The sequence below is a fragment of the Onychostoma macrolepis genome, chromosome 14 (assembly GCF_012432095.1).
Source record: "Onychostoma macrolepis isolate SWU-2019 chromosome 14, ASM1243209v1, whole genome shotgun sequence".
In the NCBI taxonomy this organism is placed as follows: Eukaryota; Metazoa; Chordata; class Actinopteri; order Cypriniformes; family Cyprinidae; genus Onychostoma; species Onychostoma macrolepis.
Genome location: NC_081168.1, coordinates 23,562,727 through 23,584,925, shown reverse-complemented (window position 1 = coordinate 23,584,925; position 22,199 = coordinate 23,562,727). Strand labels below are relative to the sequence as shown.

General features: G+C 34.0%; 1 protein-coding gene across 2 annotated transcripts in view; it reads right to left on the bottom strand.

The window, feature by feature from the left end:
* The window catches only part of LOC131552854 (protein diaphanous homolog 1), a 114,197-nt gene that overhangs the window by 72,990 nt on the left and 19,008 nt on the right, over nucleotides 1-22,199 (bottom strand). Inside the window, exons 2-14 of one of the 2 annotated variants that reach the window (XM_058796986.1) lie at nucleotides 18,482-18,508; nucleotides 16,601-16,756; nucleotides 15,150-15,251; nucleotides 13,982-14,112; nucleotides 13,802-13,885; nucleotides 12,764-12,833; nucleotides 12,550-12,689; nucleotides 11,157-11,262; nucleotides 10,936-11,046; nucleotides 9,642-9,760; nucleotides 8,680-8,796; nucleotides 3,153-3,268; nucleotides 1,019-1,083 (exon numbers count right to left, since the gene is read on the bottom strand). In XM_058796986.1, coding sequence (XP_058652969.1) covers nucleotides 1,019-1,083; nucleotides 3,153-3,268; nucleotides 8,680-8,796; nucleotides 9,642-9,760; nucleotides 10,936-11,046; nucleotides 11,157-11,262; nucleotides 12,550-12,689; nucleotides 12,764-12,833; nucleotides 13,802-13,885; nucleotides 13,982-14,112; nucleotides 15,150-15,251; nucleotides 16,601-16,756; nucleotides 18,482-18,508 — 1,344 coding nt within the window. The remainder of the gene's footprint in view (nucleotides 1-1,018; nucleotides 1,084-3,152; nucleotides 3,269-8,679; nucleotides 8,797-9,641; nucleotides 9,761-10,935; nucleotides 11,047-11,156; nucleotides 11,263-12,549; nucleotides 12,690-12,763; nucleotides 12,834-13,801; nucleotides 13,886-13,981; nucleotides 14,113-15,149; nucleotides 15,252-16,600; nucleotides 16,757-18,481; nucleotides 18,509-22,199) is intronic. The other variant, XM_058796987.1, reaches the window with a different exon arrangement.

Sequence of the window (22,199 nt, the reverse complement as noted above, 5' to 3'; positions counted from 1 at the left end):
GAATTTGCTGCATTGTATTTAATTAATGGTTTTCATTAAAATAATTTTAATCTTTAATTAACATTGGTCAATTGTAATACAGTAAGAAAACATTGTATTACAGCAATGAGAATCGATAAGAATCATTACTAAGTTGCAAACAATAAAAATTTAAATAAAACATCAAGATTAATTATGGTAATGAGAATTTTAAGGTTAAATGTGTTTGTCATGAAAACGAAAACATGGTCAGTAATGTCTTTTAAATGTAATGTAACTTTTAGCTGTAACATATATCCATCATGGTAGAATTTGTTGCACAGCATTATATTTAATTTGTGGTGATAATTCAAAATTAATCAAAAACGTAATAAAATGACAAAATAATCCACTTTTAAATTGCAATACAGTAGTAAAACACTATTACAATAATGAGAATGTAATTTGAATCATTAGTGAGAGGCACAAAAAAAAAAAACTAAAACATCAGGATGAATTTATTTAACTCATGAAAATAATGTCAAAACGGAAAAGAAAAAAAAAAAAAAAAAAAAAAAAAAAAAAAAGTACTTATAAGCTCTATTCTCTTTTTTGATTTGGGAGTGAAATGTGACCCAGATATGTTTTTTTGAGAAACGCAAACAAGACGCATACATACACAACAGTACATGCATTCAGATAAAGGCACACAAGCAAGCACAGACACACACACACACACACACACACACACACACACACACACAGGGTAATTGTAGACTGTGTTTGGTGAGTTTGGAGGGAAGATGTCAGGAAGAGACAGGAAATCTCCGTTCTGCTCATCTCACCTCCCAAATTACACATCTGTCAACTGACAGGCGCGCTGAGACAGCGGGGGGCGTCTGGGAGCAGCGGCTGCATGTGTGTGTGTGCTTGCCGCAGTAGATCTGCTGATGCTGATCGATATTGGAGGGCCATTCAATGTATTTCAGCAGACAATGATTTAGTTTAAAACTGTGTGTCATTCATCCAGGCTCAAGCGTGTGTTTGTTCGAGTCAATACCTTCTTTTCCAGCTCCGTGGCCTTAGCTTCACTGATTTCCACTTTGGTCTGATCAACCATGTTATCTAGAGAGAAAGAGAGACAGGCAGCGAGTGAATAGACGTTTTAGAGGTGTGTGTGTGTGTGTGTATAAAGTGCCCTTCACTGCGACGAGTCTCTTTTCCTCCTGTGATTCGTGCTCTGATTACTGAACGATCTAATTAAAATCTGCTGCTCGCTCCGTCCCATCTCAAACTCACGCTAAAATAAGAAACCCAAAAGCGTCTTTGAAATCACCACACAAAGGGCAGCATACATTTATACATCTAAAGCTCCTGGAAAACTCTTCTGCGTCTGTTCTCAAACCCTAAAGTCTCTCTGAACTCCAGATCAATATCCCTCGCATGTGTGGTGTTACAAACCAAAAAGAGTCTCAGGAAAGCGAACAAAGCTTAGTTTAACCTGTGAGTCAGCGCTGACGTCAGCAGCCAATGAGGGGGGTTTCTGGTGAGATATGATAATGACATCACAGGTGGCAGAGAGAATGGAAGTACAAGAGGAAGTATGCAAGCAAAATGTGAAGCACAAAGGAAAATGCACAAGGAAGTTCGCAAGGAAGGAAAGTTGAAAGTATGTACAGAAAATAGAGACTAAAGCATGCAGGGACGCTCATATGGAATTAAGGAGGAACGACAGGATGGATGGAAGTGTGGAATGATGTTTGAAAGGAAGTTCAGAAGGAAGTACAAGAGAAAGTATGAAAGGAAGTTCAGAAGTATAGAGCTTGGTATGCATGGAAGTTCAAAGGGAAGTACGGAAGCAAGACAAAGAATGGAAAGATGTTTGAAAGGAAGTTCACATGGAAGTTTGGATGGATGTTTATAAGGAAAGATGAAAGAAAAGGGAAGTATGGAAATATTGAAGGAAACAGTTTATATAGAAGAACATAAGGTGTGGAGAAAAGCTTGGAAGAAGAGAGGGAAGTATGGAAAGAAGATTAGAAGGGATGAAATTTGAAAGGATGTTTAGAAGTACAGAGTTTGAAAGGAAAGATGGAAAGTAGATTGAAAGAGTTAAAGAGGAGTACTGGAGGTGTACAACAGGTGGGATGAAAGTATGGATGTTAGTATGGAAGGAAAGATAGATGGTTTGAAAAGGAGGAATGAAATTTCAATAAGAGTAATGGAAATATGGAAGTAGAATAGAAGGAAGTTTATAAGGAAAGATGAATGGAAGTAAGGAAGTTTGTACGGAAGGAAGTACAACAGGAAAGATGGGAGTATGGAGGGAAATATAGAATGAAATCTGAAGGAATAACGGAAGTAGGAAGGTTGGAAGGACGTTCAAAAGGAAAGAAGAAAGTATGGAAAGTTTGAAAGGAAGAATAGAAGGATGTTTGAAAGGAAGTACAGAACAAAGTAAGCATGAACGTTTATAAGTTTGGAAGTATGACAGGAGGAATGGGAGTGTGGAAGGTAGTATGGAAGGAAGTATGAAAAGAAAATTCACAAGGAAGCTTAAAAGGAAAGATGAAAGGGGGAAGGAAGTTTCTAAATATTGAAGGTAGTATGGAAGGAAGAACGTAGTTTCGTTTAAGCACAGAGGGAAGTACAAAATGAAAACTACATTCGGAAGTACAGAAGAGAAGGAAGAAGGAAATGTTCAAAATGTTTCAAATAGCTTAGAATCAGCATAAATTTGCTCATTGTGAAAACAATTACATTTATTCAATTGAACATGGTTAAAATATGGCTATTAGTACTAATACAGAAACCTGACAAATATGCATCACATTAGGTTTATTAGTTTATGCTAAAATAGTGTTATCCAAATGGATGGACATTTTTGACATTTAAATACACAAATCTTAGGCCTCAATATTTTTTGAGTGAACCTGGAGAAGCTTCAGCCCAAACATCAGACCCACACAGCTAATGTGAGCCACACCACAGGCTGTCTCCGACAAATACTACACGCTAATGACAAAATGAGCTTATTTTTATTAAATCCTAAAGAGCCTGTTTGTGAGCACTCTCATGTCACGCCCAATTATTCTGGATGAGATTTGAGATGTTCTTACATTTTGTGCGTGACTCTGAATGCTGCCACCCTGTGGCCAAATGTGGCATTACAGTGTCTTGTTTGTGTCTCTTACCTATCATATGGCCCACGTCCAGATCAAACTTCCTGCATTTGAAGTCTGGATCACAGCCGTTCCTGTGCAGAACGATCTGAGCCGTACACTCATCGATGAGTTTATAGTACTGAGGCCTGAGAGACAAACAGAGACAGAGAGATACGTCGATCTGTGTTTGACCAGCATCAGTAAGGAGATTCTGAAGCTCAGAAGGAAGCCAAACGAAAAGCCAAAAGATATTGAGTGGTGAGTTAATAAAATAAAATAAGAGATTTTCATCACACTGTTGGGCACAAGGTCGCACACACCAGCCATCCATGATGACCTCCAGTGACCTTTCAAAATGAGACACTGTAGACAATCTTATCCATCAAAACTGGATTATGACGCAGGCAGGCAGCTCACTAGTTTTGAAATGCAGCCCATATGGGATTGTGTGTGAGTGTGTAGTGAGATAAGATTTAAAGGGATAGTTCACCCAAAAATGAAAATTCTGTCATTAATTACTCACCCTCATGTCGTGTGTGATACTCTCCAAAATGGCGCTATAGGGTGACGCGGAGGAGACGAATTGTTAAATAAAGTTGTTGTTTTTGTTTTCTTTGCACACAAAAAGTATTCTCGTAGCTTCGTCAAATTACGGTTGAACCACTGATGTCACATGGATTATTTTAACGATGTCTTTGCCTTGATTGTGATAGGATCCTTGCTGTCCATGGGAGGGTCGGAGAGCTCTCGGAATTCATCAAAAATATCTTAATTTGTGTTCCGAAGATGAACGAAGGTCTTACAGTAATTAATGACAGAATTTTCATTTTTGGGTGAACTATCCCTTTAAGTATGTGACTGCAAATTGTCCGATCATTTGAATTACATCGTTTTAATACAACAAACTTAATGTGATGCAAATTTGTCTGACTTGCATGAAACAGGTAAGAAAAATGTAAGATTTCTGCACAAGAAGGCAGTTTACGGTATTATTTAAATGATTGTATTTTTAAATGCATTTAATCAAGTAGCTTAGAATCAACACAAATCTTTGTGAAAATTACATTTATTCAGTTGAAAAGGCTTATTATAGTTATCTAAAAGTAAAACCATAAAAAAAAAGTTACTTGACATGATTGAAAGTCAAAATTAAACACGTATTTTGTCAGTTAGTTTCTGAGGCAACATCTCATTTTCTTTTAGTTTAACTTAACTATATAGTAAAACTATATAGACATACATAAAAACAACAACAACAACTACTAAAAATGACAAAAACACTCAACAAAATGACTAAAACTTTAAAATGAAAATGAAACGAGCAATATTTAATTATGACCCTGACAAATATGCATCACATTAAGTTTATTGTTAAAATTCTGTGTAATTCAAATGGATGGAAATCTTAAATTCAAGAGTGTTTGAGTGTGTGTGTGTGTGAGAGAGACTGAAAATAGGTGACACCTTTGTGTTTGTGAATGTGTGATGGTTTGATATTTGAGAGGTTTTCCAGACAGTCCATTTGTGAGAAATCTGCCATCTTGACCTGGTGTGAAACGAACTCGATACATTCTTCATTTTCCACCAAGCTGTTTCTTTTTCCCTTTATTTGCCCTCTTTTCTCTCCCTCCCTTCCCTCCCTCTCCATCAAACACCCGGTTTCTTCGGTGGAGCGAGAGAGACCCCTAGTGTCCGTGTGAAAGCGCAGCCGCTCGTTTGCGTTTAACCAGGGGCTTTTGGAGAAATCAGAATAATCCTAATTAATTCTCTCTCGTCAGTGATTAAAGTGGTGAAATGAGAGTTTGTTTGTGGGCAGACGGGCCGCTCTGGGATTTGAGCTGCGGTTATATTTGGAGGATAATTATATGGAGGCGTCGTCACTTTCTGCCGTGTGTCAGCACATTAATCGCTGAAGAGAAACTCGCATGAAACGGTTCTGCTGATGGCAGCAGAGAAAGACCTGCAAACCGCTCCATCTCGCACTTCTGTTGCTCTGCTCCTTTCTCAAAACTCATTTACCCCCTTATGAGACGTTCACAACATTTATTTCACTTCTCTGCTCATAATCTGCAATTAAATGGTTAGTTCAGCTAAAATTTCACCATTATTTAATAATTACCTGTTCTCCGTGAGGTCTCATACTCCAAAAAAGGACCTAAGAGTGACTTGTGCTCTATATTTTATGTTTTCAAGTTGTTATTCAGTGATAAGCAAATCTCATTCATTCGCCCACATTCAAACTCAGCACAAATAGTCAAGCTTGTGAATAACTTCCATTTGGGTCTGTTTCTCACTCAAAACTATCCTAAGAGCTGGACTATAGTCAAACAGGCTTCTGTTATGATGCTTCATGATACTTTTTGAAAGCTTTTATGGCAAGCTTGGACAAGTTTAGAATATAACCAAGTACTCTGTTTCTGCAGCGTGCAGTATGTATACAATATGTGAATTTTCATTATTCATGAAAAACCCAAGCAATCTACAACATATATTTGGTAAAATGAGCCATGATTTTTAACATCATCTTCACTCATTATTTAATCAGAGCTCATCAGAGCTGCACAATTCTGGATTTTTAAAAAAAATGTATTATTATTATTAGTAGTAGTAGTAGTAGTAGTAGTAGTAGTAGTAGTATTTTTTTAATAGAGATCATTATTTCCTTCTCAACAGACTACTAAAAAAAAATAATGTCATTTACAAGAGGTTCTAATAAAATGTTAATTGCTGCAGTCTATTTAAAACATCAATTTTTTTTTTTACATTTGTTTATTAAAATCACAATTAAATGATTCAACAACATTAATTTTTAAGTCATTTGTCTCCACCTACTGGCCTAACAATGTAATGATACAATATGTATTTGAAGTATTAAGTTACTTTCAAAAGACGTTTTAACAAAAGTTTAATAGTCGTAGCGGAGTTGTTGTCATTTAGGAATAAGACTGCTTAAGTGTTCAAATCAAGATCACAATCCTAATGATTATTCGTGCAGCTCTACTTGGAGTTAGATTAAAAATGCAAGCTATTTTATTCATGAATTATACTTGCTGTGTAGTGAAAACACATACTACACTTCTATTAGAAAATTTGTTTCATACCGCATACTATTCCACATACTTAAATAGTATACAATATATACTGTGCAGTACACTAGCATTCCATTCCAAACATCACACACACACACACACACACACACACACAGGCTCAGGACAGAAACAGGCTCTCCAATTTCCTGCCTGTCGGATCACATTGAGCAGACAAGGAACAAGCAACAAGTCTGACATCCTGAAAGCGTTTACAAACCATCACACACACACACACACTCTCTTTCTCTATCTGTCCATGTCTTTTCACACTCCCACCAGATCTTCTCTGTTGTGTGTGTGTGTGTGTGTGTGTATGAAAGGCCGTTTTAAGAAAAAATAAGAGTGTGTGTGGGTGACTTTCGACGTGCAGGTTAGAGAAACAGAATTGAAAGAAATATGTCTTTTCTCCACTGCAATCATTACTCTGCCAAGAAAACCTTTAAATGCACCAATATGTGTGTGTGTGTGTGTGTGTGTGTGTGTGTGCGTGTGTGTCTGCTAGTTAATTGAAGCGGGGGTGTCATACAGTGGCTGGGTTCTTTCTTAGAGCTGGTCGCCGACGGCAACCGCATCCGCCTCCTGCTGCCCATCAATCAAACCTCTCCTCGTCTCTGACTGCATCCATCTCTTCTGTTTCCCTTCTTTATCCATAAACTCAAACTCACTCATGAGAATAACTACGATCTTGTCTCTTAAAGGGACAGTTCAGCCAAAAATCATCATTCTGCCTCTATTCAGTCACCCTCATTTTGTTCCAAACCTGTAAGACTTTTTTCTTTTGTGTTACATAAAAGAAAAATTTAAAAGACCGTGCTGGTTGCTCTTTTTCATGCTGTTATACTGAATAGAGACTGAGGTAAAAGCATCAGAACAGCGGTCCATATGACTCACGCAGTGAAACAAAACAAAATATCGGTTATAATTACTGAAAATCTCTACCTCCAATGAAATGTGATTGGACTGATCTGGTTTTCACCAACTCAATCTAATTAACAACCAAATGAAGCAGAATTGTCAACCAAATCAACAGATTCAATGTAAAGATTCAAAAAAAAAAAAAAAAAAATACTACAAATTGGACATCAGTACTTATGAAAGCACAGCATTTTTCTTTGAATAACTGCTTAAATGTTAGTCAGTTCCTCACATAAAGCTATCATATGAATTCAGAAGATGTGTAACATAGAACCAGGGTTGTACAAAATATTTTGCTTTTGCATACTTTGAGACTTAAACGTTTTCCGTTTATTGTAATTGCGTAAGAAACAAGTCTTTTTCTTCCTTTATGTTCCAGAGAAGTCAGTCATACAGGTTTGGAGCAACCCAAGGGGTGTGCAAATGCACTGTTGTTGTTGTTGTTGTTAACCAGAACTAAAACTACTGAAAATCATTTTCACTCAATAAAATAAAATATAAAATCTGAAATGTTACCTGACTGAAGTAAGTTGAAAATGAAGTACTAAAATTGCTAAAACTGAATTATAATAAATGAAAGCTAAATATAAATATTTTTAAAATGAATAAAAATGACCAAATCACATAAAATTCATATTTAAAATTTCAAATGGAAATATAAAAACAGAAAACTAAAATCGAAATCAACACTATAATAGCATATAAATAACATTTATTTTTGGGTGAGCTATCGCTTTAAATAATTCCTGGTCAGTGTTTGGGATTCACTGTATTTGCAATGAGATGTGACTCTTAAATTGTCACATACACACAATGGGAACAGATCCAATAATGTCTGCACAGACGGGACACCAAAATCACTCCTCTTCTCTAACTCGGTTACACTCATAACCACAGCGACAGTTAACCTAAATAAAGACATTAGCTCTGTTCCACAACCTAGTGACCCGCCTACAGCAAGTCAAGTCATCGCTGGCCACTTAAAGGCTGCTGGAATCAGTAAAGAGTAGAATTACACAACCTTCCAAGATGCCTTGCTTTAATTAAATTCATCCTTCAGAGGAAGGCAATCCCTGAGAACAGTAAAAGTATCATCTAATATAGTTAATGAAGAGATAAAAGCGTTCATTATATTCCTTTCATTTATTATGTTGCCTATGTAGACAGATAGGGAGCACACTGGACTTCTGTATTGCGTTTGACCCCTGTGCATTCTGTCTGGTTGATCTTTTTTTTTTTTTTTTATTCAATTCAGGTTTTTTTCTTTCCTTCCTTCACCTGTCCAAAGTTTTGACAGGTGTTTTTCTTGCTCTGCAAGCACATAATAACATCACTTTCTGCCATTCTTCATAAGCTGAGAGCAGTTGACAGCTGTAACATCAGTGATTGACAGTCAAATAACCTCTCAAGCTCACGCTTGTATATGCATGTCAAGTTGTCAGCCACAGTTTTATCAATATAGCACACATCAGCTGGCTCAAAATTCAATTGTGACTTGTGAAGTTTTCCGACAGGGTTAAAGGTCACCGCAGGGTGAAGGGGAGTGCTCGTACCTGGCCATGTAGTCGTTTCGCACCAGTAGCAGGTGCTGCATCAGAGACAGGAAGAGAGGTTCTGCTTTAGAGTCCTTCACTGTGTTCATCAAGATCTGGAAGACTTCAGTCACATCAGTGACAACACAGTTAAAGAAAAACATCTGTTGTGGTTTACCTTCCATAAATGAAAATACATCTGTCCAGTGTTCTTATTATTGGCAACTAAAACATATTTAAGAAAAAATAAAAATAAAATCCAAATAGACAATGCTGACATAAAATATTTGATGAAAAAATGTATCAATGAAAATTAGAAATGTTCTCTGGGGTATTAACTTAAGTCTCAGAAAGCCTCAAGTACTAAAATCATTTGACAATCTAAAACTTAGATTAAGTTTTTATTATTATTATTTTTTTTGCTGTTCATCTTTTACTAATGACAAAAACACACAAGACCCAGCCTAGACTTTCCGATGCCACCTGGTGGACAAAACCTGAAAAATCAGATTGAAAAATCTATTCAAAAAAGGCTATTTATTCTGCATCTCAGTATATTTTGTATTTATAGCCCACTTCCAATATTAATTGAGGCTTCTTGCACAAAACCAGTCATAACTTAGATTTCCATTTCCTCACTGACAATAAAACAAGACTGTTTTGTTTATTTTATTTTGCTACTGTGCCTTCTAAAATGCAAATTACTTCTGAAATGCCTACAAATGGGAAAAAGAGTAAGGCAAAACGATTTTATGATATGATCCTCTATAGAGTGTAAAATACTGAATGAGCTGAAGGATCACCTCAGCTTATAATAATGATTCTGCACTTTTGAGACACCTGGTGGCCAGTTTCTGAACTACAATCAGATCCAATACAAATATTAAATCTACAACGTAAATAATACATCTACAAAGCCCAGCACTGAATGCAAAGCTCTTCAAAAGTGTCTGAGACAGATTCAAGTCAGCAGTAAAGGATATTCCATCTCAAGACGGACGTCGTCCAACCGGGAGCGAAGATCTTCAGAGTCTTCATCAGCTTGTTCTTCAAACACTTGCAGCTGAACCTTCAGCTCCTCGTTCTCTATCGACCTCACCTCCTACACACACACACACACACACAAACAGAATCTAGTGAAACTGAAATTAATTGTGCCATTATATAGATTAGTGATGAGTTAGACAGTAACAAGTTGTGATGAACTTCAAGTGAAAAACACTAAATGACTGCTGATCATATTGTATTGCACATGCACAAGATTATTTCAGTATATTTGAGATACTAATATAATTTCTATTAGTATTTTAAATTTTTATATTTTTCCGTTCTCATTTTAAATTTCAATGTTTTAGTAACTTGTCATTTTTATAAGCTTTAAGTTCATATAGTTAAAATTATTTCAGTTTTAATTGTTTTATTACAACAAGATAAACTAAATTAAATGAGAAATGTTGCATTAGAAACTAGCTAAAATTAAATAAGTTTCTTACATATTTTATTTCTGTTGATATGCATGTACTTATTTAATTTATTTATTTTAATGGTTTTAATTTTAGTTGCAGTTCACTATAACATCCCTGACAAGAGCTGAGACATAAAACACTTCATCAAATTATTATTGGTTATTATCATTAACATAGAACTAATACCTTTAAAAAAAAAAAAAAAAATTATATATAAGGTATTAGTTCTATGTTAATGATATATATATATATATATATATATATATATATATATATATATATATATATATATATATATATATATATAAACAAAATGAACATTAACCACAATAAAAAGTATATATAAAAACCTTTTTCCACCTAGCTGCCAAGACAACATTTCTCATTTTAAATGAGTTTAAATTTATGAACTAAATAACTGAAGTTAAAACTGAAATAAAAATGATTAAAAGACATATTTAAAAAATTAAAAAAATACTAAAAATGACAAAATTACTGAAACATTAGCTAAAATTAAAAGTGAAGAGATATTTAAAAACTAATTCAAAATATTAATAAAAACTATAATATCTCAATGATCCTAAAATAACACTGGTCATCTGATTTATTCTACAAAGCCAATTCATTGATTCAGTTGATTTCCTTTTGCAACAATATAAAAATTATAATTACAGTAATGCAAACACATCATTTAAAGTCCTTGCGATATTTTATAAAATATAATATTGCTATTAATTTTTAACTAGAGTAGCATTCAAAGCGCATGTCAGTTTTTGGTGGGCTGTGTTTCATGTGTTTTGTGTGTTTGTACCTTCAGCCTGTCTTTGAGTCCCAGTCTCATGAGCTCTGATCTCAGGTGGATCCTGAAGTCCAGCTCCTCCACTCGACTGATGAGAGCGTTGATCAGCTGCATACAGCCGGCCTACACACACACACACACACACACACACACACACACACACACACACACATCAGTGAAATGACATCACGTCAGCAGCCTGTGTTCAGGAGCGTGACGTGCGAGTGTTTTACCTTGAGCGTGATGGAGTTTTTATGCATGCCGGACAACAGCGGCTGGAACCTCTCGATCTCCTGCTCTTCAGCCTGCTCAGTGATGCACTCCAGAACTCGCTCATGACTGAAACACACACACACACACAGTCCATCACCTTACACTTTTAAAATGACTCTGTGGATCATTTCAAGCATAATCTGTTGAGGTTAGTCTTGCACAATCCAAGCCACAGCATCTTCAAACCTTCCCTCTCTGCTCTAGAAAAATCTCACTTTTTGTGTATTTTTATTATTTTTAAACATATGTGAAATGATTGCTCATCTTTGGTGACCAATTAATGGCATGTTTTCAAATGAATGCAAGTCAGAATGATATTTGAGAGCTGTGGGAAGGTTTTTAGTAAACACCGTGAAACAAATTTTTAATAAAAGTTTTTGCTTTTATTTTTAATATTTCTTTATTAAGTTTGACATTCTGAATATCAAAAACACATTACTTTTGTATATAATTTATTTTTAATAAAATAAAATATTTGTATTTTTTTATTAAGTTTGACATTATGAATATCAAAATCACATGACTTTTTATACATTTAACAGTGTTCATGAAATATATATATATATATATATATATATATATATATATATATATATATATATATATATATATATATATATATATATATATATATATATATATATATATATATATATATATATATATATATATATATAGACAACTTATACAAGCTAATCTGTTATTACAATTTTTGTTACATTGTGTAATGACTTAATGTCTACTTAGGGTTGTTACATAAATTATGTTATAGTATTTAAATTTTGAATGAGCTTTATGTTTATATATGTTTTTAATATATTTTTATATTTCTAGTTTTAATTTTCATTTTAGTTTGTCACTTTTGTGTGTGAGTTTGTAATTTTTAATTTCTCTATAGCTTAATTTATTTCCGTGATTGTAGCACTTTATTAATATATATTTATTATTAAATTAATAAATTTATTTCAGTTTACTCAGTATTTTCATGTTTTTCATCTAATATTTGTATTTTATTTTAGCTTTACTTCAAATACAATTTTTTTTATATTATATATACACACATATACATATATATACACACAATTAAATATACACAAATATATAATAAATAACACATATAATTTTTAAACAAAACACTTAAGTAAATAGTGATAAACAGTGGTGAATGGTGACAGTATAAATGTTTTTATTGGTCCCACAGGACTGTTACTATGGTAACGTCCTCAGGTAAACATGATTTCTGTTCTTGGGCGTCTAATTGGCACTTGATGAGATTGTATGGCTATTGAAATGCCATTTGAATACACTGTTGAGTATATGAACACAAGCTTCTGCTTTCAGCTTCACACTCACGTGTTTCCTGGATGCTCGAGGATACAGATGGCAGACAGCAGTTTGACTACATCCACCATCATGTGCGGGACGTTTGGATTGATGGCTCGGACGAGGAGAGGGATTCCTTCTTCTGACGTCAGCATGGCTTTAAGACCGTGCTGAGAGAGACAGACAGACATTAATAACAGTTCCCACAGTCAATATTACAGTATGAGCTCAGATCTGCTCTGACCTTGTTGTTCATGAATGCTTTGAGACATCGAATGATCTCATGCTGACATTTTACACCAATCCCAGCATTCCTGTGAAACACAGAGAGAGAGTGAGAGAGACAAATCACATCACCATGTGCTTGAGGTGGATTTCAAAATCATTTGCATATTATAACATGGATTGTTGTGATCCTGGATGCTAATTGGCCAATACATAAACATAATATATTAGTATAAAAATACTAACCCTGTAAATCCTACTGTATTATATATATATATATATATAATGAGCACATTTATAAAGCCTCAAAAATGGTCAACATGATCAAAACTTTGCTGTTGCAACTTTACCTGATTATCCAAAAATGTGACCATCAGGCTTTTGAATCATCATTATATTGTCTTGCATTATATGTTATGATCATCAAACTAAGCATTTAAATATCATCATAAGACATTATTGGAGATATGGACGGATATTTATATCATTTTATGTAAGCATCTGCTATACTGTTATAAAGATCTCACTAATTTACATTATTACAATCAGAATTTTATACGTTTTGTCCATACAAATATCCGCGTTGCTCTAAATTGCATATTATTGCTCAGTTTGTGTCTCTGAATAAAACTGAGCTGTTTGTCCTCCATATTCTCACTATATCAGACTATAAGAGTCATAAATGCCTGATGTGTCAAATAAGATACTCAACACCTATGCATTTTTTTTTTAAGATTTGTTTTAATATTTTGTCTAAAGGTTCAATAAACCGTTTAATTAAAAAAAAAAACAATAAGATATTTCTGACTATTATTTCAGGATTTACAGGGTTACGTGTCTAACTGAACCCTTTAGTCATGACTATAATTACAATGGCATTTTAAGATTATATTATAGCTCTAAATGTGAATGAAATATTGTTTCATATTTTGTTGAATGAAATATTGGAATATTGTAAAAGTAGTCAAAACTTTCCCTCAATACAGAATCACTCATGTAAGATACATGTGGAAAATGAACGCGTGTGTGTGTGTGTTATACTGTATTTATGTCATACAAAGGTTCTTCTCTCTCGTCTTGAAGTTTCTTGAGGAATGCCAGAAGCAAAGCCAAACCCTCAGCTCCAAACGTCTGGACCCAACTGAAACACACAACGGTACACAATGATCAGCTGATATCAGACACATAGCAACACTTCACTGTAAGCGTGTGTGTGTGTGTGTGTGTGTGTGTATACCTGACGGGGTTGTTGTTTAATGACACACGCAGTGACTCCAAGCAGCTCAGTAACTGTGAGTCTCTCAGATCGGTCTTCAGCTCCTGGATGTATATCAGCGCTGACTTGGAGCTCTCCTTCTGACTCTTACCCTAAAACACACAGAGGGTCAAATGAGTTTACAGGAGGACCAGGTCACCCGCCTGTAATGATGAGACGAAGCCTCATACTGCACATTGATGCTGCCGATTAAACCTTCACATGGCATGCATTAAGCAGAAGTTTTCATCTGTTTTAGCTTTTTTTCAGAAAAACAAGCGAAATCGAATGCTTTTATGCTATTTTTAATGCTATTAAAAGAAGTCTCCTCTGCTCACAAAAGTCTGCATTTATTTAATCAAAAATTAAATGCAAAGCTGAATTTTCACACAATCCTTCAGAAATCGTTCTGATATTTCAATTTGCTGCTCAAGTGTCAAACAGTTGTGCTGCTTCAGATTTTTGTAAAAACTGACATTTTTCCCAGTACTTTCAGGATTGAAAGTTCAAAAGGAACAGCATTTCTTTGAAATAGAAATGTTTTGTAACTTTTATGTTTTTACTGCCACTTTGAATAAAAGTATTACTATTCCCATTTCAAAATAAGGACAATTTACACTACTCGGGTTGCAAAGGGGTGGAAAATGTCCGGTAAATTTCTGGGAACTTTCCAAAAATCCCAGGAAGATTCCAAAAAATCCCGGAAACTTTCCAACTTTTTGCAACCCTAGACACTACTGTTTGAACACAAACACACACATTTATAGTGGATTTCATATTTCTACTTCAAATATCATATTTCTAATTCAAATGAAACTGGCCTGACTGGGTCAATATTGCACAGAAGAAAAGATTAAATAAACTGTATCCTAGTAAAACTAGTCCTGTGGCAGCCCTAAGAAAGCAGATTCTGATCCAGAGCAGCCGTGTCCTCTCTGACATCTGTAGAGAAATCTGAACCACATCCTGTGAGTGTGACAGGAAGAGCATGAAACCGCCACAGGAAGAGCACCTGATCATGTTCAGCACCTCTGAGACTCACTGATGGATTCAGATTCAGATGTGTGTGTTTAGAGCAGATGTGTTGATTCAGTCAGTTCAAACTAAACTCTGACAGACAGACAGACGGACAGGTGTTGTGTGTTCTTACAGCAGTGGAGGTGTGCAGGTACTGAGACACCATCTCTCTCTTGATGGCGATATCCTTCTGCCTCAGCGGCTTCTGCTTCTCCTCATTCAGATTCATATCCACCTACAGACAGAGAGAAAAGATTTTGTAAAGGAAAACAAAGGGAAAATATTGCTTTTAATTCATATTACCATTTAATTTTTTGTTATTTTATTTTAAATAAATTAATACATCCAAACAAAAAGGGTGTTTATCATGAATATGAATTTAATCATTTTTAAAAATCATTCATTTTTATCATGAAAAATATTATTTATTTTACTACATTTATATTAAATATTGTTTTTAATACCATTAGTTTTATGGTTTTCATGTTTAAAATATCCCACAAAATTAGTGTGTTGTTTATCATGAATTATGAATTCATAAATTAATATTTTTAAATGAATTTACTATTAGTATGAAATTATTGATTGTTTGTTTTTAATTCATATTACTTTTTGTTTTTTAATAAATGAATAGATCCAACTAAACTGTGTTAATTTCTTTTTTCTTTTTAAGATTATTAATTTTATACAATGAAAGTGTACTGTGGTACAAAATAAATATTTTATATATATATATATATATAAATAAAAGTTTTAAAGTTTTATAAATTAACAAGTTCTACCAAAAAGTGTGCTTACCGCTTATCATGAATATATTTTTTGGGATATTCTATTTTTTTTTTTTTTTTTTTTTGTAATTTATGTATGTTTTCTTTTTTTCTTTTTCAGAAATTAGATATGCTAAAAATCCAAAAATCATTGACCCAAATAACTGTTACGTATACTTTAAACCAGGCAAACAAACAAAGACACACTCAAATGGGTCAGAAATAAAAACAGCAATGTTTTAAACACATGCAAACACGTTTACTTGGCTAAATTGGAATACTGCATAGACTTTTATTGTTTTTATATATCTTTTTTATACAGCTAATTATAAATACTATAACTTAATCCAAGCCATAAGCTTAAAGGCCCGTTCACACCAAGAACAGTAACTATAAATATATAGTTCTAAAAATCGTTCTCAATATTAAAAAAATAGCAGAGTCCACACCACATCTATAAAGATAAAGGCACAGGAAAACAATATCATTGGAATCACTTTCAGAACGATTTTTCCAGCTGATGAATGATAATGACACCCAATCAGAATCCATCCTGCTATAACGAGCTCGAGAATTTAAAGCAGCAGATGAGCGTGCGCTTAGAATAAACAGACGATATCGTCCGCTGGCGTGGACGCTAATATCGTTATCTTTATAGTTATCGTTCTTGGTGTGAACGGGGCTTTACAGAAAACTTTCTGAATTTTTACAGCTGCAAACAATCTTTATTTACCGGTTTTACAGCTGAGAATGTGTCCAAAATGAGGTTTATGGACATTTTGACAGGTTAAGGTCTCTCACACACACACACACTCACCAGCATCTGCTCAAACAGCTCAAGCACAGACTCGTCCGGCAGCTCGTTCAGCGAAGCACTCTGGGACGGCACTTCATACTGGGCAGCTGACGAGTGTCTGTTTCCCAGCGTGACTGACTTCTCCTTCTTCGTCCGCATGCTGGTGAAGCGCTCCAGCTGACACAGGGTTAAAGGTCAAAGGTCAATGCTCAGAACACAGCAAAAACACAGGAGGATTTTATACTCTGTCTTAGTCACCACATGTTCAGAATGGCATACTAACATCCTACATGCACAGTTTATGAGTTTTTAGCATGCTTTGACAAAGACGTAGAATATAACAAGAACTCATTAAATCCCACAATGCAAATCTGACCTTCCATTTGCAGTGCACACTGTGCAGTAAATAGTACGCTAGTATTTCATTCTGAACACAGAAACAGTTTAATTGACAGAACATGCTCTGCTGGGAACAATAAACTGATATCATCTCAATTTTAATTCTCTTTATATTTTTAGCTTATCAAGTCTGTCAATCAACAAGAACAAAAGGCATTTAAGGAAATTCCAGAACAATCCTGAAATACGGCTCCTCTGAGGAACCTTTTCAAGTCGAGACAAGAGTAAAGCAGCAGAAACATCTGAGATACTTACACACACATCCTCCATCACATTCAATACAAAACAAAAAACAGAAGCTGCTTTACACAACTGATATAGAACATCTGGTCAATAATCTTAAATATCTTTATTATAGCTGATCATAAAGGCTGACAGCATAAATCTATACTATTTTGCCTGTTTTTTTTTTATGCAAAAAGTAAACAAAGTATCAGAGAGTCTTGAAAAAAAAAAAAATTATGGTAGAAAAGACAAATCAATCTATCTATCTATCTATCTATCTATCTATCTATCTATCTTCCTATGATAACCTCATCCTTTTAAAAAAAACAGCTTGATTTACAAACTGTTTGGATGACCATGACACTTTTTAAATAAAAAAAAAAAAACATTGATTGATTGGCATATTTTTTTTTTTTTGATTGATTGACGTTGATTAAATATGATTTTTTTTTTAATTCATATTTAAGTTAATGTATTCAAAAATATTTACCATAACATATTCATATTTATTTAAAAGAAAATCTCAAATTAACAGATCTGCAAAATATTGTTGATCCAAATAACCAATTTGAATACATTTGAATCTGGGTAAATAATGTTTTTTTTTTTTTTACTTAAAAAAAAAAATAAAAATAAATAAATAAATACCAACAACAACAAGCAGCAAGCAAGCAAGTAAATAAAATAAGTTAATTAATTTGTTAGTTAATAAATTCTGATATTTGTATTTATCTGACTGGGTCAATATTGGAAAAGTAAAAAAAAAGAAAAAAAGAAAAATAAAAAAATTGAAGAAAAAAACATTTAAAACCATATTCTTGAAGCATTATACACGCGTCTTAATTATATTCTTAGCAGCTGTTCTCTTATTGTATGAATCTTTTGTGTATGATTCTGATTAACAAATACGAATCCACAGACATTTAGCAAGATGCATCTCGGCAAAGTTTAAATTTTTACCCCGTGACACACATGTGAGCGTGATCCATGCATGAGTGACGTCACACGCTTCCTCTGGCTGTGACAGGAGTGAGTGTGTGTGAGAGTCACTGAACGCTGACGTCAGATCAGTTTTTGAGACACACACAAACACTGATCTGAGGTCAGCCGTGATCCGACGGGTGACGGCGGATGCGAGGCAAAGTGTGCGCTACAGACACATGGTGCGAGGTGAAGGGTTAAAGGTCATGGGGAGAGTGGCCGGTGATGATATCAGTGGAGTGACAGAGAGACGGGGAAGAGTGTTAAAGCACACAGAACACACGCGTGTGCACCTACCTCATCAGGAATCAGCCGTTTGAGAGTCTGTACAGGGAGCAGCAAAGAGAAAAATCAACACTAAATACAGAGAAAGACAACAAAACAGTCAGAGAGAGAGAGAGAGAGAGAGGAAAAAGGGTGGAAAAGAACGAGTAGGGAAAAGAAATAGAAAAGAAAAGGCATCCTGGGCCATAAACTAATCATAATCTACTTCAAAACTATATTATTGCAACAGAATTTCTATATTACTGAATTTGAGACAAAAATTAATAAATAAATTCAAATTTTTTAACCAAAGACATTTTCATTTCACATTTTCTAAAAACTAGAAACTGCTGCTGTTACATGGAGATTACATGGTAGGGCTCCACTACTTGGAGAGAAAAAAAAAAATTCTCAATATTACACAAGCATAATCCTGCCACATGAGGGCAGAGCAGCTCAGCAAATAAACATCAGCACATCACTTCCTCTTCCCAGGAAATCAACAGTCACCTGCTTATAAACAGGCGTTTCTATGGTGACCAATCAAAACAATGCAGATTCTCCACCTTGCTTGAGAATCTGAGAGTGAGAACATGGAAAGTGATAAGACATGACCTTTGACCTCACAAAACAAAACTAGCAGGGATCACATGATCTGTGCCACAGAAATGCAGATAACATTGTCACATGTATGAGTATTTCATGTATACATATCGCCACAGAGAGAAGAAGAAATATCAAAATATCACTAAATATCAGTTGAAATACTTTATTCCTTTAATAGATTATTTCTCAGTTATTTTATTATGTACTACAGATAAAGGGTACAATGGGACTAAAGGCACACCTTAAGAAAAAAATTGTGCTATTCCCTGCACTAAAATGCATAATTGCAGAAAAAAATATATATATATGCTTGTATTGAACATTAATGGAGCAACAGATTGTGTGTGAAAATAAATCATACAAAGTCGTTTATTTTGTTTAAAAATCTTATAAATGTATGAGGTGGCAAGGGGTAAAAGGCACACGGTATTGATAATTCAGCTAAAATAATGTTTTTTCTTTTTAATAATGTAGGCTAATACTTGTTCAAAACAATCACTTTAGCAAAGTTTGTACTATTTTCTGCTTATTTTGTTCAATAAATATACTGTCATTAAAATGTTAATATAAAAAAAATATATTTTTTAAAATACAGAAACAAAATCTTTTTAAAAAGTAAAGATACTGAAAGCATTGAAGGATTGCTTTCTTGAAGCATTGATCTCATAATAATTGAATATAGATTTACAGTATAGTAACAACAAGTGATATTTTATAAGATGATATGATGGTTTCATTCTAAACATGATGATTATCTCTGATTTATGCCATGGTCTGTCTGAATACTCTATTCTGATTGGCTGGCAGGTGTTGATTAAATTCGTTGAACTGCACAGGTAGTTCCAGGTCAGTTTAATCACGTTCTATATTAATGCGCTTCCTATAAACATTGGTAACCATACAACATACAGTTGAATAGTAACACAGACGAAAATAACCGTCATTTTTATCGTTCCAGTCAAATATTGCAGATCAAGTAAGCACAGAATCAACTTTACGCTGCTGCGTGTGATCGCGTCAAAGATCAGATAAATATGCACATGCATCCTGAAAAGCGGATGTTTTGGAAAGTGCTACGCCACGTTTTTGTGCCATCTAGTGGTTTAGAGGAAAATAATATCAAAGCCGTCGTTTACCCCGGGGTGCTTTAGCCCCATTGTACCCTGTGTGTGTGTGTGTGTGCGGCGTGTGTGTGTGTATGTATGTATGTATGTATGTATGTATGTATGTATGTATGTATGTATGTATGTATGTATGTATGTATGTATGTATGTATGTATGTATGTATATATATATATATATATATATATATATATATATATATATATAATTTTTCTAGAATTTTTATTTTTAAATGGAACTTGCAAATTGCAATGGCAATTGCTATTTTTATTTCACTTTTCATTTCATTGTTTTCATTTTCACTATTTCCCACTGTAAACATCTACTGGAAACACTGATACTGCCAAAGTGGTTTTGTCATGCCAATAAAATAAAACAACATAACATAAAAATATATATATACAAATACATTAAAAATTATTAAATAAAATAAATAAATTAAATTAAATTAAAAATAATGAAAGTAACATGTACAATAATGTCTGTGCGTGTGCATGTAAACTATGACACATGCTTTAAAAATATGATCGACTGTCTCAATTACTCGGAAACACACTCAAACTCAAAAAGTTAATTCTTTACAGCTACACCCACAAAATCACCAAGACACACCCACACACTCAATATAAACACACACAAGGTGAGAACATGGAACTGCATGATACAAAATATCAAGTACTGAAAAATCTGCAATAGAATAGAATAGAATTCTTTCCACGGTTTTAAAAATCTTTAGACACACTTTACATATGGACCCAGAACATTCATCAGTGTCATCTTAATATGACCTCATGCATTAGATTAATGTAAACGAATCACCCAAATACACATACATGCAGATTTATACAGGTTATACAAGTAAGTGTGTTTGTGTCTGAAAGCACCTGCATTTCCCATTCCCTTCTAAAAATAGACACAGATATGAGCATTCTTGTGTGTATGTGTGTGTATAATTTCTATCTGCTTGGTTTCCATGGAGACAAATGTCCATTTCGGTTTGCCAACTGAAGCTTGGGTGTGTGTGTGTGTGTGTTGAAATGATGTCATAATTTGGGCCCTACCAGACACGCCCGTTAAAGTGTGACAAGCCACTTCCTGCACAAAGTGCTCACAGGAAGTGTCACAAAGAAAGACACACATGCAAAAGCTGCATTAAGAGCACACACACACACACACACTAGCAGAGCATTGTTTCAGTCTATATAGGGAACAAAACAGCAGGATAATATAATTTAATATTAATAGGTCAGAAAGTTGAATTTGTCCATGAATATAACAGTCCTAGTCTGATGTTACTGATCTTATAAACTCAAAAATACAGTGAATGCCACAAAATCATGCCCATGTTTCTCTACACTGCAGTACAACTCAATCAAACAAACAAACAAACAAACATTTAATTGTATGAAGAAATTTTATTTGGTGTCAGTAAGATTTCTCTAATGCTCACCAAGGCTGCATTTACTTGATCAAAAATACATACAAAAATAAGTCATATTGTGAAATATCACAATTTAAAATAACTTTTCTTTTGCAAAATATTTTGTAAAATGTCATTTATTCCTGTGATCAAAGCTGAATTTTCAGCATCATTACTCCAGTCTTCAGCGTCACGTGATCCAAATGTGCCGATTTGCAGTTATGCTGCTTCATTTTTTGTTGAAACCATGATACTTTTATATTTTTAGGATCCTTTGATGAACAGAAAGTTTAAAATAACAGGATTTATTTGAAATAGAAATAAATTTGTATTTACTGTCACTTTTGATCAATTTAATGTGGCTTTTGATGAATAAAAGCATTAATTTCTTTAAAAAAATAAATAAAATATATATATATCAAAATCTCCTACTGAACCCCAAACTTTTGGGCAGTAGTGTATTTGCTTATGATATTAATATTGTTGTTACTGTAAAAGCCAAATACTACTACAATTTTACATTACAATAATGAAATTTCAGGGAGAAATGCATTTGTAAAGAATAAATTATGTCACATAGTAATAAAATAATGCACAGGTCTC